This window comes from Cnephaeus nilssonii (assembly GCF_951640355.1).
Source record: "Cnephaeus nilssonii genome assembly, chromosome: 2".
NCBI lineage: Eukaryota > Metazoa > Chordata > Mammalia > Chiroptera > Vespertilionidae > Cnephaeus > Cnephaeus nilssonii.
Window position 1 is genome coordinate 50,533,274 of NC_137073.1, and position 17,887 is coordinate 50,551,160.

A 17,887-nucleotide genomic window follows, 5' to 3' on the forward strand; every position below is an offset into this window, starting at 1 on the left:
TCAAATTTGTTCTGAGGTTCGAACAAGTTAAGCAAATCAGGTTAGTTAGTTATTTGTTCCTTAAGTTTAGCTACTAGCCAACTGCCACAAGAAGTACTAGTATATATTTAAAAACTGATGCCCACTTCCCTCAGTTGATTCATTTATTGGTGATGAATGAATATATTGAAAATGTTACAACTCTCAAAGTCTGCTAATTCATATCACTTATTTTAAAGAAATTTCAACATATGTATGAACAAATTATATATTTGTTGAAGATATACATGCAGCTCCAAGCAAGCTGTGTCATTTTGCTCCTTCCTACTTGAAGATCCAAACCTTTACTGGGTAACATTTACAACAGAACCTTTGAAAACCAATATAATTACTTTTAGAAGCTCTCGAGAGAAGTGCTTCCTCTCCCAACACAATCTAAACCTAACCCCTTTATTTTTTAATTATTTTTTAAATATTTTTTATTGATTTCAGAGAGGAAGGGAGAGGGAGAGAGAGAGAGAAACACCAATGATGAGAATCATTGATCTGTTCCTCCTACACGGGATTGAGACCGCAACCCAGGCCAGAATTGAACCCGGAACCCTTCAGTCTGCAGGCTGACGCTCTATCCTTGAGCCAAACCATCTAGGGCTAAACCTATCCCCTTTAAATATCTTCCTTCTCAGAGTCTACTCATCTTTTTTTTTTTTTTTTTTTTTTAGAGTCTACTCATCTTAATGGTTGTTTATTCATTCATTCATTCATTTAGCAAATATTTATTGAGAATTTGCTGTACTTAAGGTACCTAAATATATCAGCAGTTCCCTCAGTCTCTTTTCTGTCTTCTGTCTACAGCCCACATCTTCTTAACCAATTTTATAAATCAACAGGAACTTTACATCTGTGCATAACTTCTTACCATTTCTAATATATACCTACTCAGTCTTTTGACTTCTTCCAATTTCATTATTTTTTTATTATGCTCATGAACATAGCAAAGGGGTCCCAAGAGATAGATAATCAGGGTAAACAGGGAATTCTCCTGAGAAGACAAGGAAGGTGGGAAAGTCATGGAGACTTGAAGCTTGTGTCTCTTATACAGTTTGTCTATATTATGCTCTACCAGTTTTCTAGGCATACTCCAGCCATCCTCAAACCTCTGTCTTGAGTGATGAACATATGAACAGACAACTAAAATTGGTTATTATTGAAGAACATGTTATACTTGGAACTCTTTACACAGCCTAATAGAGAAAGTAGGCCTCAAAATAGTCATTTGAAGAGTACTGATTTTTAAGAACTTTTGGATCATAATAAAGAATACAATTACAACACATCTAACTTTCTATACTTTTTATCTAATGTTTTCTTACAAAATATTGTCATAAATCTTATTTAGTTTAGATTTAGAATGACTTTAGAAATTCTGTGATTATTGCAGAAGTAAATTTTTGCAAAAGTAAATAGATATAATGCTTCCCTTTTTATTCACTAAACATCCCAACTTTTCATCCACTTACATCTTATCAGGTATGACTCTCCTTTTGTTCTACACTCCTCTTAAGATTTATTTTAGTAGAATTTATTAACTGGTATGATGTGTCATTATAAAAAATTTCAGGAGAAATTTCCCTTTAATTCTTTTTTGGTGACTGGAAGCAAAGCCTTTCTGTGGTTGGATTTCCAGAACCAACTCACCTGTCAAACAGCTCTCCTCCTGTGACAAGTTCTAGGACCAGACTGATTTCTGTCGGGGTTTCAAATATCTCTTTAAGTTTTATCTGGAGAAAGATATAAAAAAATGATCACACATTCCTTATTTTCACCTTTCTAAGAAATAGCTAAAGCTATGGCTAAAACAAAACTCTAACAGTAATGTGTTGGATCATTGTCAATGAAGGGTCCTTATGCTAGTATCAGGGAATCATTTGTCACTCTCTGGTTGTTATTATCAGTGACCTCATTTCTTCCAGGGTCCTTTTGAGTTTTGATATTATATATTCCTTTTGACAGATGAAACACTTTCTAATTTTTATCAAAATATCTCAATTTCTGAATTGCTGTAGAATCAATATATATAAAAGCCTAAGCGACTGAACAACTGAATGACCAGTCGACTGGTCACTATGATGTGCACTGACCACCAGGGGGCAGATGCTCAATGCAGGACCTACCCCCTGGTGGTCAATGCACTCCCACAGCCCAACCTCCCATGATCCCTCCCCCCAGCTGGCCAACCTCTTGCAGCCCCTCCCCCTGGTGGGCCAATCTCCCACGGCCCCTCCCCCGGCCTACCTCCCACCGCCCTGATTGGACAATTCTACATTGACTTCTCTTTGAAAGAAAAAAGATGGACAATGAAAAGTTGGTGATTGTATGTGGCACATTTCATTGATTGCTTATCCAAAGCCCTTCTCCCCCTACTTTATTGCAAACAGAACTTTGACTTTTTTGGGGAAGAAAGGTGCCTAGCCTCCAAATATGGATGGTAATTGGTCTGAATCACTTATGATAACCCTGCTCCCCATTTTCCCAGGCTCTATGAAGTTAAGGCTGCTCTTGTGACCAGTCTGACCAATAAAATGTGAAGAGAATTCTGCTGCAACTGGAAATTCTGGAAAAACTTTTACTCCTCTCATAGGACTCTGCTTTGGGGCCTTTCCACTTCATTCTGTCTTGAATACAGACCTGAAGGCTTGTGGAGAATATGGAACAGCCATTCGAGGACCATGAGGGAAAAGCATGAAAGCAAAGGCACTGAGCGTGGCAGAACCAATGGAGAGTAGGCATCTGGGTTCTGTATGACATCACTGAGGGGCTGAACCAGTGCTAGGAATGGCCTGCCTTCGGATTTCTTATAACTTAAGGAAAACATCTGTTTAGACCAATATATTCAAGTTTTCTGTTATTTATAGCTGAGTGCTATAAATAATACTGCTAACACATATATTAAGTTTTAAGCACTTGGCTTTGAGCCTAAGCATTGCAGGCCACCCTCCTGGATGCAACTTTCTCAGAGAAATGAGTAAAATACTTCCTTTAAGTGGTTGGCTCGACTCACAAAAACAAGTGATGGCCTGGAAACTGACTTTATTCTTTTCGCTTCACTGGCTCGAGAAAGCTTTTCTCCAAACCTTGCCCTCAGTGCCTTTGGACACAGCCTAGAGCACAGCTTCTGAAAACCTTTTGTTTTCCCCATTCAAGCGCTGCATTTATTTGAACCTGCACATTGTTTCTGAAGCAGACACTCCCTCCAAGGAGGCTGAAATGACTTTTGAAAGCAATGCATTTTCTTCCACAGGCTTTTTCAGTAATGGTATATTAATAAGATGGACACACAGAAGGAAAAAGACGGTGTTTTATTAGCGTGAAACAAAGCTATCCAAATTTTAGCTATCCTTTTATGCATAAAAATAAAGATGTGATATATTGCTGACCTGTCCATTTTTAAACTCTTTGAAAAGGCACTATATTTAAGATTCATTCGGCTAAAGACTTGAAAGTTGTGGTCAGATGAGGACAAGAACCTGTGGCTATTTATGGGTGGTGGATGAATCCCTTTCCCATGATCAGCGTGGACAAAAATCCCATTCTATTACTTTAGAGATAATTTGAAATAGTAGTTTAAAAAAATCACTTACAATGTTTGGATGTGAGAGGCGAAGAAGAACTCCTATCTCAGTTCTTACGATTTTTTTGTCCACCTAAAAGGCAAAATGAAAGAGAGGAACTGAAAGACACTCCCACCTTAGAAATGTCTTAATTATAGCCGAGAATCAGAAACAGCAATCACTCACTACCTTGGTGAATCAGGTAATTGGCAGAGGTGCATTTCTAAGCTTTTTTCTTGTGTCTCCTTCACTCCCACCCTCCTTGTCTTTCCCCATGTCTTTCCTCTCTGCTTTATACATAAAGTAGAACTTGTTACAAATACAGGTCACAACTTATCAGACCCCTTGCATAGCCTCTTTCCTATCAAAAGTCATTGCTATCACCATTACGTCAAAAGTTCATGTCAACCTATTCCTTCTCTTTCTCTCCCTCTCTTTTATGGATCCCTGTCCCAAATCCACTGGAGCTGTCAATCACTTCACCTGCCTTTTTCACTCAGCAGTGGCCACATAACCCAGCCTGACCAATCAGAGTACTGTTTCCTGTCCGCAGTGATTGGGTCATGGATATCCACCAGACCCAAATCATCCCAATCAGAGTCTTCCCTAGAAATTTTGCTCAAATAATCAAGGAAGAGGTATTTTCTTTTTCTCTGAAATTGTGAGATCAGAAAAAGAATAGAATATGCCACAACCAGTGTCCAATTTTGATACCATATCGGAACCACTTAACTGAAAACAGAGCCAAAACAGAAAAAAAATTTTTTTTTCTGAGAGATGAAGAATGAGTACTGGTGACATAATGTAATCCACTGGATTCAGTTATGCATAAACTAGTTTGGCCTTTGAGATTTCTTATTATATGAACCACTAAATTTCCTTTTCTATTAAGTTATCCAGAGTTAATTTTCTGTTGCTTGCCATTAAGGAATCCTAGTTGGGCACCACTTGATCTCTATATTTAAAAGAGTAGCCATTTACTTTAGGATATTAAAAGAATAGGAGTATTCCCCTTTCTAGGTCAATGATTGACACTTTTAATCTCAGTGAACTGAAGTTTTAGATGCTAAAAGTCATATACTAGAAAGAAAGGTCTTAGTGTCTGCCTCTCCCAACAAAATTTGTCAAAGCAAGACATGGATAATTCCTGCACTCTTACTATGGTCTCTCTGCCATCTGAGCTGTCCAGAACCCTCTGATTGGCAAAGCTCACATGGTTTTAGAAACGAATATGCAGAGGTTTCTGTGCGATTCACAGACAAGCTCTGTAGGCATAACCAAGAGAGACGGCTTCAAATAGAGAATGAAGTCTACCATTTAATTTACATGCCCTGAGAAACAAAGGGTGGGCCTGAGGAAAAATCCAATCATGTTTCCATGGTGATAACCAAATATACTTTCAAGATGATGACATTCATTCATTTAACTTTTATTCTCTAATGAAAACATTAATCAACAAAGATATATTGTTTGAAAATAAAAAAGAAATATTCAAGATAATTTTGCAAACTTTATATGTTCTTTTGCTTGGTAGCAACATATAAATATATTATATGTATATTTTCCAACACATATAATTTTGCCAGAGCTTACAGTGCCTGACTTAAAGACAGTGGTCACCATTTACAAATGTCTTTAGTTTCTATGAGAAAAAACACACAAACATTTACAATAAAGAATTTTCATTTCAATAAGACTTTTCAAGAGTCTCCTGTTTAATTACTGTACATAATAAAACAATAAATAGCCATATGGTCATGCTAAGTCTTTTTTTTAATCAATATTTTTATTGATTTCAGAGAGGAAGAGAGAGAGAGAGAGCAAAAGAAAAAAACATCAGTGATGAGAGAGAATCATTGATCAGCTGCATCCTGCATGCCCCACACTTGGGATTGAGCCCATAATCAGGGCATGTGCTCTGACCGGAAGTTGAGCCATGACCTCCTGGTTCATAGGTCGATGCTCAACCACTTAACCACATTGGCTGGGCGCTACATCTTCTAAAGCAATGGTAAAAGTTTTAGTCATTCATATGGTCAACTATAAGGCTCAGCGTGTTTTAACATATTTTTGCCAAAGAAAATTAAATTATTAAAATTGATTCACAATGCAAAACAAAATATATTCTACTAAGGTTGAATGAATGCTAGTCAGTGCAACTCAGCATACTTCTGAGAATACTCATAAATATCCCATATAAAAATGCAGCATCAGTTATAAAGTTGGACCAAGAAGAAGGGACATGTTCCTAAAAACCAATATGAAGCAGTTTCACAAGAGAGATTCACTATGAACAAAGAAAAACAAGTTAGTAAGGAGTAACCAAGTGACTACATCGAATTAATAGGCTCTGGGACTTTCACAGTGAAGGAATAAAGGAAGGTACACACAATAATGCTCTATGACTCAAGAACTTTGGACACTGTTTCACCAGTCTGTCCCAGTCACTAAACTATAGCGTAATTCAAACTACATATGAATCAAAACCTTTTTAGTGATAAGTAACACCAAGCTGAAATGTGCTTAAGCCAAAAAGGTAATTTATTAACACATATAACTGGAAAGTCACAGCAAATCTATCTTCAAATATAGCTAAATCTAGGTGTTCTAATTATAGTGTTCTTTCATCCTTATTTATCCATTCTCATTCTCATATTCTCTCTTTCTCTCTCTCTCTCTCTCTCTCTCTCTCTCTCTCTCTTTCTCTCTCTCTCATTCTGCCCCCAAATGTCAGAACACATGGACATTGGAAGCCACAAGCCTATATTCTTCAGTTTCATATTTTAAAGAGGAAAGAAGCACTCTTCTCCACTTGTACTATCTAACCCAAGGTAGTAATCTCCATGACCTTGCTTGTTTCTTACACCTGTAAAAAAGTGTGTGTGCTCTTACATTTCTGAAATAGTGGTTCTCAAACTTTTAGACTTTAGGAGGCAGTCTCAGAATCCCAAATAGCTACACACACTACTATATTGGCGATTAAAACAGATTTTTAACAAGTTTTTTAATAACTTAGCCTGGCCAGTGTGGTTCAGTGGTTGAACATTAAAAAGGTGTTTTAATAACTAAAATATAACAATATAAAAATAATAAACCTATTATATTTTAGCATAAATAATATTGTCTTTAAAAATAACTACATTTTCCAAAATTAAAAAATACATATACTCCTGTGCTGAGAGCTGAGAAGGTTGAGGGAGAGAAGGGAGAAAAGATTGAAAAATATGTGAAGAAAGTAATGAGGACTAAATTGGAGGTTTGAGGGAGAAAGGGAAAATGTTCTCTTGTAGAGTGAGAGAGCCTTAGAAATTAAAAATGGGACCAGTGAATATGATTGTGTGTTTTCTTCCAACCACTGGGATAAGAGCTGTACTACTTTGGTTAAGTTTCAGGCAGGTTAAAAGACCACTTCTTATGTTTGTTAATTACTGCTGACCACCATGGTCACACCTGAGTTACCACAGACCTGGGCATCAGCCACGCCCTGCGGACACTGAGGTTCTAATAGAAACGTGAAAACCGGCACCATTTCTTTGTAGTGCCATTAGTAATTTTTACATGGTTAAGACAGTACTTTTCCCAAAGTGCTTTTTAAAGTATCAAGAAGGCATGAAAATAAGGAAATTTACTCTAAATTTTACATTTCTTTCCATTGGACAGCAAGTACTCAGTTGCACGATTCCCAAACCGTCTGAAGTGAGAGGCAGGACAATGTATACTCTCAGAGGCCCTGAGATACCCCTTCGATCCTAAAATGAAGTGGTTATCTCTTAGCTATAAAACCGAGTAATTAGATATCCAAGAAGCTTCTGACTTTGCCATTTGTAAATTAACAAATACAAAAACCACTCCTGGAAGAATTAGCATCTTAAGCCCCATCAGTTGCATCTTTTACTGAGGGTAGCTTTGAATTGGGGAAAGCCCAGACACTTAGAAACTTGCCTGTTTTTTTCCTAAGATCATTAAGATCTTCAAATATCCTGGTCCACATTATTCAAGGATGCTAAAAACTTTCTAAAAACATCAACAACAAAAAAGAACGGCTATAGGGGAAAAATGTTTTTAAATGACTTCAAAAGTAGTATAATCATGCTGTGGGGCTGGAATTGGAAAGAAAGAGATCTTAAAGATTTAAGGTTTGAAAAAACTCCATTACTCATTTTGCTGCACAGCAGTATTCTTCCTCCGTGTGGGAGTGTGGATTTGACTCCCTTACTGAGGAAGCACCCTAACATGAGTGAACCCCAGAGCTTTGCTTTGCTGAAGATACTAGGTCTTTCCAGAATTAGAAACTAAAGATTCAGCTCGGTCCTTGTCAACATCTTTTCTTTATAGGAATGTGCACATCCTCAATGCACTCCCATCAGCATGGCCTTAAGCCTCTTTTCCGCGAAAGGACTCATAGTTTAAAAGCTCCCCGTATGCATAATTGGGTAGATATGCGCACATCCCTGCTCCTGTCCCAGCATTGCTCCCTCTCCAGTGCTTGCCAGGACTATTTTAAATGAAAAGAGACTCAAACTGAAAAATAAAAAACCCCAAAATATCTTTGACTAAAAATGTTAAGTGTTTTTACTCCCAGATATCCAGTGGTACTTGTCTTACGAGGAATTTTAATTGTGATAAGAAATAGAGAATACTTTAAAATAAATTTTCAGAGGTAAGTATGGTCGGTAAATCTTGACACCCACATTCCCCTTCATAAAAATACATCAGAATTTAAAAGATGATGATAATCTTGGATCTGCTTTATCATGAAAAGAAATCATTCACAGCTTATAGTGCTCTAGTATGTATGTCACACCTCGAAACTCATCGCAACACCTACATGTGTCTGGATGCCTTGATGGAGAAACAGTTCTATTCTGATCTCACATCTCAAAGGAAAATCCTCCCGGTGACAGCTGGATATGTGGTAAGAGGATAAAAAGCCATTGTAGATATAACCCATCCCTTTGATATAGCTTTCAAACTTCTGGGGTAGAGATAAGTCTGAGCAGCTTGTACTGAATTTATCCTGTGATACTGACACTTGCAGCAGAAAGGAAACTGGAGCTCGATATACACAACTGCACCTGGGCCATCACTGCATTGCCTCTACCATTAAGACAAAGAGCGGAAAGAGCCACGGCAAGCGATGCCTGTATTTTGTACATTATACACCTCCAGTTGTTCTTTCATTTGTTGGTGGCTGTTGTATGCTGATACTCCTTAAACAAAGCTCTTAACAGCACTGGAAAAGAGATATGTTGCTTGTATTCTCTGCACATAGGGAATACTATGTAACCTTGGTTCCCAGTGTGACTTAGAACTGCACTCAGCTTCTCTGTGTCTGTATGTAAATGAGGGCTTTTTTCATCTTTTATACGCTTAGCAGCCAGCATCACCTAGTTTTGGTCCTAACTATGGGCCATGAACACTCCTGACCTCTTATTTGTCTTTTTCAGGACCTAGTTGGTATAAGTGGGAAGGGCCTGGATTGGGGACTGGAAAACCCTGGGTTCAAATTCTCCAGGCTATTATGTACCTTGGACATGTCACTTCTCTAAAACTCCTGTAAGTAATCCACTCCCCTGGGGCACTCGGCGTTAACATGTGACAGGGGCTACCACGTAGTGTTTAAGGATGAAATACAGGCTCCATTCTCATTAGCATTATGAAGTGGCAAATACTGCTTCGAGTGCTTATTTAAAAAAAAAAAAAAAAAAGACAGTTGAAAGCTAATTCAATCCTGAAAATTATTTGGATCTCTTCTAGTTAATATCCTCTGCACACAGTCATTGCTTCCTCTCTTTTAGCAAAGGAAAGGTTTTGGAGTTCCATAACTTGGCCTTTTGTAAGCCTTGTTTCTCTCCTCTCTTGCTTCCCGCTTTGGATGGATGGATGCAGTTTTGACCACCATTCAACTTCGTGCCATGAAGAAATACAAAAATAAAAACGGATTAAAAATGTTTTCCCTGTTAACAGGAAGATTCTAGATTTTCTCCTTGTCACCAAGGTACAAGTCCTAAGTTTGCTTCGAGGCTGACAGGCTCTGTTCCTCGGGCTCTCTCAGCTCTCCTGGTTGTGGTCCACTGGGTACCAGTACCCCAGCTCCAGGCTCCTGACCTTGAGCCCCTGTCAACTTTCTGCTGCCCAGCACCTCTCCTTCGGTTACAAGACCTTTCTCACTCAGCTCTCGGAGAAATGTCTAGTCTTTTTCTTCTACTTGGGGATAGTAATGTAAGTTCTCCCTCTAAGATTTCCTCTATTTTGGCGAGTTATACATCTCCTTTTTCTGCTCCATAGACTCCGTATGAAGGGTAAAGAACACTTTAACTCCAACCACCTACTACTTAGAAAAGTACTAGCGGGTTAAATGTGATAGCTTGAGTGGACGGTGTAACTGTAAAGTTTGTTTTGTTTTAGGCAACAGAAAACAGGCATATGCCTATATTGCCTATATTCTCATATTCATATTTATTCTCTCTCTCTCTCTCTCGTCCTCTCCCTTGTTTCAGCTTGCCTCTGAATTATGGTGTTTAGTTTTAACAAAATATCTATAAGAGTTTAATACAATGGCATGATGGATAAGCAATCTGAACTGTGTCACATTCTAGCAATATTTCTATCAAAAAAGAAAACAAATCAAACTCTAACGACTAATTCTCTACAAGAATGTTCAGACTTCCAAGTGGCTCTTTGACTGGTAAGGCATACCAACCAGGCCAAGCTTTTAACATTCCACCCCGCTACCTTTCTTCTCTTGTAGACAATTACATGTCTACAAACTGAACAGAAATATCCCTGTTCCTATTCCAGGAAACCTGGTTTAATAGTCCCTGTGAAAATCAATAGGTTCCAACTGACAGAATGCTTGAGAAGTTTCGCTTCACTTGACGCAGCTTGTTATCTGCAAACTACTTTCCTTAATATGTTCTGAGACCTCAATTGAGCCAAAAAAAGTCTATTTCAGCCAGTGATTTATTATTCTCCTCCCCATCATTGACCAAAGGTGACCTTGCCTGCACGTCTCGAGCATGCCCATGAATGGTTAAAAGTGGCTATAGTGGTGTAAAAATGCATATCTTTAACCCAAATTGACCCAGCCCTCTCTCTTATGTACATCATAGCAACTGGAAAATGAATGACCCATGGTTAGTTTTCTATGTTCTCACAGGTTAGAAAGAGAAAAGATCAGGTATTCCTCAGTTTACCCAGTGGTATAAATGGTACTGTTTCTGTTTTGGAATTAAGGAACACGAAAACCTCCTCTAATGGAGATGTCCCAGAGATCCACCTACAAGAGTTGGGAGGAAGCCTGTGTACATTCTATAATTTAATCTAGAGCAACCTTTCAAATTCTCCTGCAGTATCATAGTTATATACAGTATACTCAAATGCTAACTCATAAGAATATAAGGAAAAATGACTAGAAGTTAAAAACTAACTCATAGGATGATTAGCAAGTCACAATGCATGGTTCTTCATCTAACTGAGAAGAGCATAAAAGGCCAAACTAGCACCTATGAAAAATTTTACATAAGTTATGAGCATTTACTAGGTGAATGTTAATTAAGTTATTCAAGAAAAACATTTCCAGAAATTTACAGGTAACCTTATATTACAATAACTAAAAAAATGACAAAATTCAGACTTGGAGCAGCTTCTACACTGTGGTCTTCACACTGCTCCAGTGGTAAGAATCAGAACAGAGCAATAGCGTTCAAAGTGTTCCAAATGTAGGAATTCCAGGCACTCAAGATCTGTGTAAGTGTAAAGCAATATGATCAGAAATCTTTATTTAGTACCACATTAAATTTATGGATACAATATATATTCCCATTTTTCAGCAGAAATTTTAAAGGTATTCCAAAAACAATGTAATTAATTTTGTTCATACAGAAATGCACAATATGTCTGGTGCTGCTAGCTGTGCAGTTTAAAAAAATGATTTCAGAGAGAGGAAGAGAGGGATAGAAACATCAATGATGAGAGAGAATAACTGATAGGCTGCCTCCTGCATACCACCTACCAGGGATCAAGCATGAAACCCGGGCATGTGCCCTGACTGGGAATTAAACCATGACTTCCTAGTTCATTAGTGTACACTCAATCACTAAGCCACAACAGCCAGGCTAACTGTGCAGTTTTAAATCAAGCTAATGGGAACATTAGAATTGCATAGAATAAACTGGTACTATTATAAAATATCTGTCTGATCCCATTATAATCCTATCTAATAAAAGAGTAATATGCAAATTAACCATCACTCCCCTACACCCACAAGCCACGCCCACAAGCTAATCAGGAGCGACTATGCAAATAAACCCAACCAAGATAGCTACTGCCACAGAGAGTAGGAGGGAGGCTTGGGTTTCCCCAGCAATGGAGGAAGCCAAGCTTTCCACCTGCCCTTGCTGGCCTAGGCCTCCACTCAAGGCTACAAAGTTTCAATGATAGAAGATACATAAATCCAAACAGAAATGGCAGCAGCCACGGAGCTGGAAAGAGCAGGAGGCTAGGGTTGTCCCCAGCAATGGAGGAAGCCAAGCTTTCCGCACACCCTGGCCTGCCCAGGCCTCTGCTTAAGGCTACAAGGTTTCAATTATAGAAGATACATAAATCCCAACAGAAATGGCTGCCCCCACGGAGCAAGCAGAAGGCTTGGCTCCACTCCAGGCTACAAAGTTTCAATTGTAGAAGATAAATAAACCCCAGATACCAGGGCCTCTGCTTGGGTTGCCAGGGGGCGTGGCTGGCCTGCAAACCACCACAGGCCCCTCGCCCAGGCCACCCCATGCCCCAAGGGAACCTCCACCCTGATCCAGGACACCCTTCAGGGCAAACCAGCCAGCCCCCACCCATGCACCAGGCCTCTATCCTATCTAATAAAAGAGTAATATGCAGATTGACCATCACTCCAACACACAAGATGGCTGCCCCCATGTGGTCAAAGATCCTGCCCCCATGTGGACACAAGATGGCCACCACAAGATGGCCAACAGGGGAGGGCAGTTGGGAGGGACCAGGCCTGCAAGGGAGGGCAGTTGGGGGTGACCAAGCCGGCAGAGGAGGGAAGTTGGGGGTGACCAGGCCTGCAGGAGAGGGCAGTTAGGGGCAAATAGGCTGACAAGGGAGCAGTTAGGCATCAATCAGGCTGGCAGGGGAGCGGTTAGGGGCAATCAGGAAGGCAGGCAGGCGAGCAGTTGGGAGCCAGCAGTCCTGGATTGTGAGAGGGATGTCTGACTGCCCGTTTAGGATCGGGCCTAAATGGACAGTTGGACATCCCTCAAGGGGTCCCAGATTGGAGAGGGTGCAGGCTGGGCTGAGAAACACCCCCCTCCCCCGTGCACGAATTTCATGCACCGGGCCTCTAGTTAATAATAAGAATAATTTTCACCATTTATTATATGTTTTCAGGGTGATGAGAAATATGTTCCATACATTATCTCATTATTATCTTTGCTAGAACACCATGAGTTAGACGTTCTTAAACCCATTTTACAGATGAAGGAAGTGAGACTGAGAGATTTACATAATTCGTTGTAGAGTAACACAGGGAGTAGTGGCAGAAGTGATCCAGAACCCAAAGTGTCTGGCTCCAAAGCCCACAACTGCATAGCCATTCATCAGGAAGAGTCAGAATACCTATACATCCTGAATTTACACACTGAGATTAATTCTTAGATTCAATACTGGGTATTTCAAGGAAGGGAAAAGATTCTGCAGTAAACTGAATACAATCTTTTTCAAGAATTAAGCCACATAGTTCGAAATTACATCTGAATTCCAGAATTCAAATATTTGTCTCCAAAATTCCAGGGACCCTATAAGTTACTGGTGAGCATAATTTTCTTACATCTCAATCAGTTCTTAAAAATGAGCTTTACTGAGAGAGAAACTAAGTGTGTGATTCTTTAAATATACCCTAAGGTGTGTACTCCTAAAAAAGGTAAAGCAAATAAATCGTCCCTGAAATAGTGGCTTCTTATCAACATGTCAATCTTCAAAAGCAGAGATTCCATTTTACTCAGCAAAAGTCAGTCCAGGCTGAAGGTTCCAGGTGCTTAATCTCTTCAATTTTAGCACACACTCCCTTTTGTGCAGTTTTAAGATCAGCATATTCAGTCTTGCAACATCAGTTAAAAGGTTCCATCTTGTAAATCACTGGTTGTCCTACTAGCTGTGTCTGTCAGATTTCTTTAATACCCCAAAGTCATTAACCTGAGGAAGTAGCTTAGTAAATCTTTCAACTCTAACTCAATTTCTACTAAATATCACAACAAATGGGATGACAGAGGGCTCGTGCATAAAGGGAAAAAATCGCCTTCTTTTCTTCATACTTGATTCTTGTTTTACAAAGTCTTAGTAAGTTCTACCACACCTGCAAACCAATTCATTCTTATGTGCAAATGAGGTAAATGGCACTGCCTGTGAGCCTGTAATTATTTCCAAATAAAAAGTTACAAAATAGGCCACCTTTCCCACAGAGGAGAGAGTATCGATGCCACTCCTAGTGATTTGACTTCTTCAGTACAAGAATCACTGATCCAAAGTGGAAAAAAGTTATAAATACCCAACTAAAACAGCCACTCAGTTAGTTTCTCGCTCTAACCCTTATCCTCATTAATGATGCAATGAGACAAGATAATATTGTTTCTGAACACATCCAGGTTTTTTCAGTACAGTAAAAAGTTGGGTCAACTATCATTTTCTATTTTCTGGCACTAAAATACACCTATCATAGAGAATCACCAACACTTACCATTCAGAAACTGCAAGATCTGGAAATGCTTTCTGAATGTCGAAAGTAATGTTAAAAGTTATATAGAACAGGATCTCATTGTTGAAGCTATGTCTTTCCCAAACTTTCTGTTAGGAGAATTTTCATTGGTATATGCAGAAATGTTGAAATACCATCATGGACACTAGCATACTGTCTTAAATTCAATAATGGTTTTTGTTACATTTTCTGTCTCTCTCTACCCCCCTCCCATATTCTCTCTATCTCTCTGGCTGGCTGTTTCTCTCTCTCTCTCTCTCTCTCTCTCTCTTTTGGTTGATATGTTTTTCAATATATTCTAATTCTCTGAATTATAGTTTTCTAAATATATGGTATTATATCCATTTATAAAACATCCTATGTAATAAAGAGGTAATATGCAAATTGACCTACACTCCAACACACAAGATGGCTGCCCCCATGTGGACACAAGATGGCCGCCACAAGATGGCTGGCAGGGGAGGGCAGTTGTGGGCGATCAGGACAGCAGGAGAGGGCAGTTGGGAGGGACCAGGCCTTCAAGGGAGGGCAGTTGGGGGTGATCAGGCCTGCAGGGGAGCAGTTAGGCATTTATCAAGCTGGCAGGGGAGTGGTCAGAGGGTGATCAGGCTGGCAGGCAGAAGTGGTTAGGGGCAATCAGGCAGGCAGGCAGGCGCGTGGTTGGGAGCCAGCAGTCCTGGATTGTGAGAGGGATGTCCAACTGCCTATTTAGGCCCGATCCCACTGGGGTCCCAGATTGGAGAGGGTGCAGGCTGGGCTGAGGGACAGCCCTCCCCCTCCCCCCCGTGCACGAATTTCATGCACCGGGCCTCTAATATGGTAATAAAAATATTTGTATTATAATTACATGTTAATTTCCCACAGGGATATTTTATTAGCTAAAATACCCAATGGTCTGAACATGGCAATTCATGTTCATTATCAGTATTAACTATATCCTGTACCTGACCAACAATGGAATGAATTTCTCCATAAGAGCTGGTGCTTTAGTCTTTCTTCCTAGGGATAAATTAGAGTATTTGTCTACCACAAATATATGAGTGCCTAATGGATTCTCAATGATGATCAGGGTGTTTTATAGGGAAATAAGTCCCTTATTGCCAATGTAAACAGAATCTTACATAATAAAAAGGTAATATTTAAATTACCATCACTCCGCTACGCCCATGATTGGGCCAGCGGGTGACACAGGGGGCGGGACTCGGGGTGGCTGGGGTGGTGATTGGGCCGGCAGGACGCTGAGCTCGCATTGCCAGCGGCGACGCGAGCTCAGTGTCTGCCCCATGGCTGTGCTGTGGCACAGACAGGCCTCTGGGGCAGCGAGCCGAGCCGGCGTTTTTGGAGGTTTGGAGGCGGCGGGCGGTGGGCGGGCGGCGCGGCTCCCCGGGGAGGAGTCTGGCGGCAGTTGGGCCGCAGGAGCACGTGGCGGCGGCCCCAGCCTTCCTGGGCGGGAGGCAAAGGCAAGACCCTGGCCTGGGCTCCGGCCGCAGGAGGACCACGCCCCTGCCCCGCCTCGCCCTAGGGGCCCAGGGACTTCGGAGCTGCCGACCAGCAGACAGACAGCTTACACGTGCATGATTAAATCATGCACTGGGCTTCTAGTTCTTTATAAAATATTAAACTATGAGAAAGGTATCCAATACTACCACAAAATAAAATGTGGATAAACTGTCCTGAAAAAGTCTTAAATAAATCCTGGGAAAGAGGATTATTGTTATCAAATAATTAACTGTAAAAGAGATACGAAACTTCCATTGCACTTCCTATAGATAGTATTACAGAAGGAATTGTGCCCCCCCCCCCCAAAAAAAAAGAATGATTTGTTGAAATCCTAACCCCCTAGTACTTCAGAATGTGACCTTATTTTAAAATTGGGTTGTTGTAGATATAAGTAGTCAATTGAAGATGAGGTCATACTGGAATAGGGTGGACCCTTAATCCAACAGGACTGGTGTCCTTATAAAGAAGAAGGATATTTGGACACAGACTTGCACCTGGGAAAGATGATGTGCAGACATGCAGGGAGAAGATGGCCATGTGACAAGGAGGCAGCAAGTAGAGTGATGCATCTACAACAAGGAACAACAAGCAATAGCTGGCTGTCATCAGGAGCAAGGAGAGAGGCAGGAGACAGATTCTCCCTCAGAGCCCTAGCAGAAACCAGCCATGCTGACACCTTGATTTTAGACTTCTAGCCTTCGGACCTATAAGAGAATAAATTTCTGTTGTCTTAAGTCAGTTGTGGTAGCTTAGTATGGCAGCCTTAGGAAACTCTCATAGATAGATAGACAGACAGACAATCTTTCAGATTTCTTAGGTTTAGGTCTAGTCATAAAATGACAACCTAACAAACTATCCAGTGAAATAGTATAGTGGTCCCAAAGTTGTTGAATTAAACAATATGTACCTACTACATTGAGCCACATAAAATTGCCATTTTGTAGGGGGGAAAATGATTTAATAGAGGTAATTTTATGTGGCTCCATATAATAGATTGCATAAATTCAAGTTTTCTGAAACCCCCTTTTCTCCTCAAGAGCTGATCCTTGGCTGGATTTGCTAGGAAAATACTTTGTTTTCCCTGCATCACTTTCCCTCTATAGATTCTTCAGCTTCATTCACTTCACTCAGATAAGCAAGTTTCCATCTCCATGACCTAGCAGAAACCAGCTGGAATAAAACATTGGGGGGCAATTGCCCATTGAGGTGGGTTTTTTTCCTTCTTTTTCTTCTTCCCCCCATCCCCCCTTTGAGGTTTTGCCTGCTATTTCTCTCCTCTCCATGCATGGTTTATTCTAGAAAACAATGCCGGGGATTCTATCTAATTCGTGTTCAAAGCTGAGGTTTCTCCAGGGGATTTTCTCTCCTTCCATTTGGCATAGCAGTGACTGTGTCTGACAACATCTGCCTTGCAGCACTGCTCTGCAGCTCCATCTGACTCTTGGTTCCCATCCACGTTCTCTTCCTGCCTGCCTTCTGAGGAAGATGTTTCCACAACAGAGGTGGAGACGAGAGTACAGTGAGGGCAAACAAGTGCTTTACTTTCCAATTGAGAACGAGTCAGGAGCCTACTGAATGTCTTATCCAAAGTTTTTTTACTTAAACCAGCACTCACTTGAGCATTCACAAGTCATTTCTGAATGTTTATTTTTCTGTATTTTCATATATCTAGTGCCTTTAAAGGTTTCCTCAAATATGAAAAGAAAAATAACCACCTACACATTTTACTGACAACGTTTTTAACCTGCAGGAAAGGATACAACCAAGTCCAAAAATGTCTCATGTGTGATTCTGGATAAAGCATGCCAACTTAGTTAGATAAGAAGCAAATATTTAACAGAAAATTCTATTTCATAGAAATTTTAATAATCCTTAGTTCAAATATATTTTATGACTATAAGAAATTGATTTAAGAGAAAATTCCAAACCTTGCCAATCAAAAGATTCCTCTACATTCTGGGATAACTGAAATCATTGCCTACACCAAACAGGAAATCCAGAATATAGAGTTGATTAGTAGCAACTGCCATTA

The 17,887-nt window shown here is 40.1% G+C and overlaps 1 protein-coding gene across 1 annotated transcript in view; it reads right to left on the reverse strand.

Annotated features, from left to right (window-relative positions):
• The window catches only part of CAMK4 (calcium/calmodulin dependent protein kinase IV), a 140,598-nt gene that overhangs the window by 52,779 nt on the left and 69,932 nt on the right, over positions 1-17,887 (reverse strand). Inside the window, exons 3-4 of the mRNA XM_079795354.1 lie at positions 3,621-3,683; positions 1,678-1,760 (exon numbers count right to left, since the gene is read on the reverse strand). Of these exons, the coding sequence (XP_079651480.1) occupies positions 1,678-1,760; positions 3,621-3,683 (146 nt within the window). The remainder of the gene's footprint in view (positions 1-1,677; positions 1,761-3,620; positions 3,684-17,887) is intronic.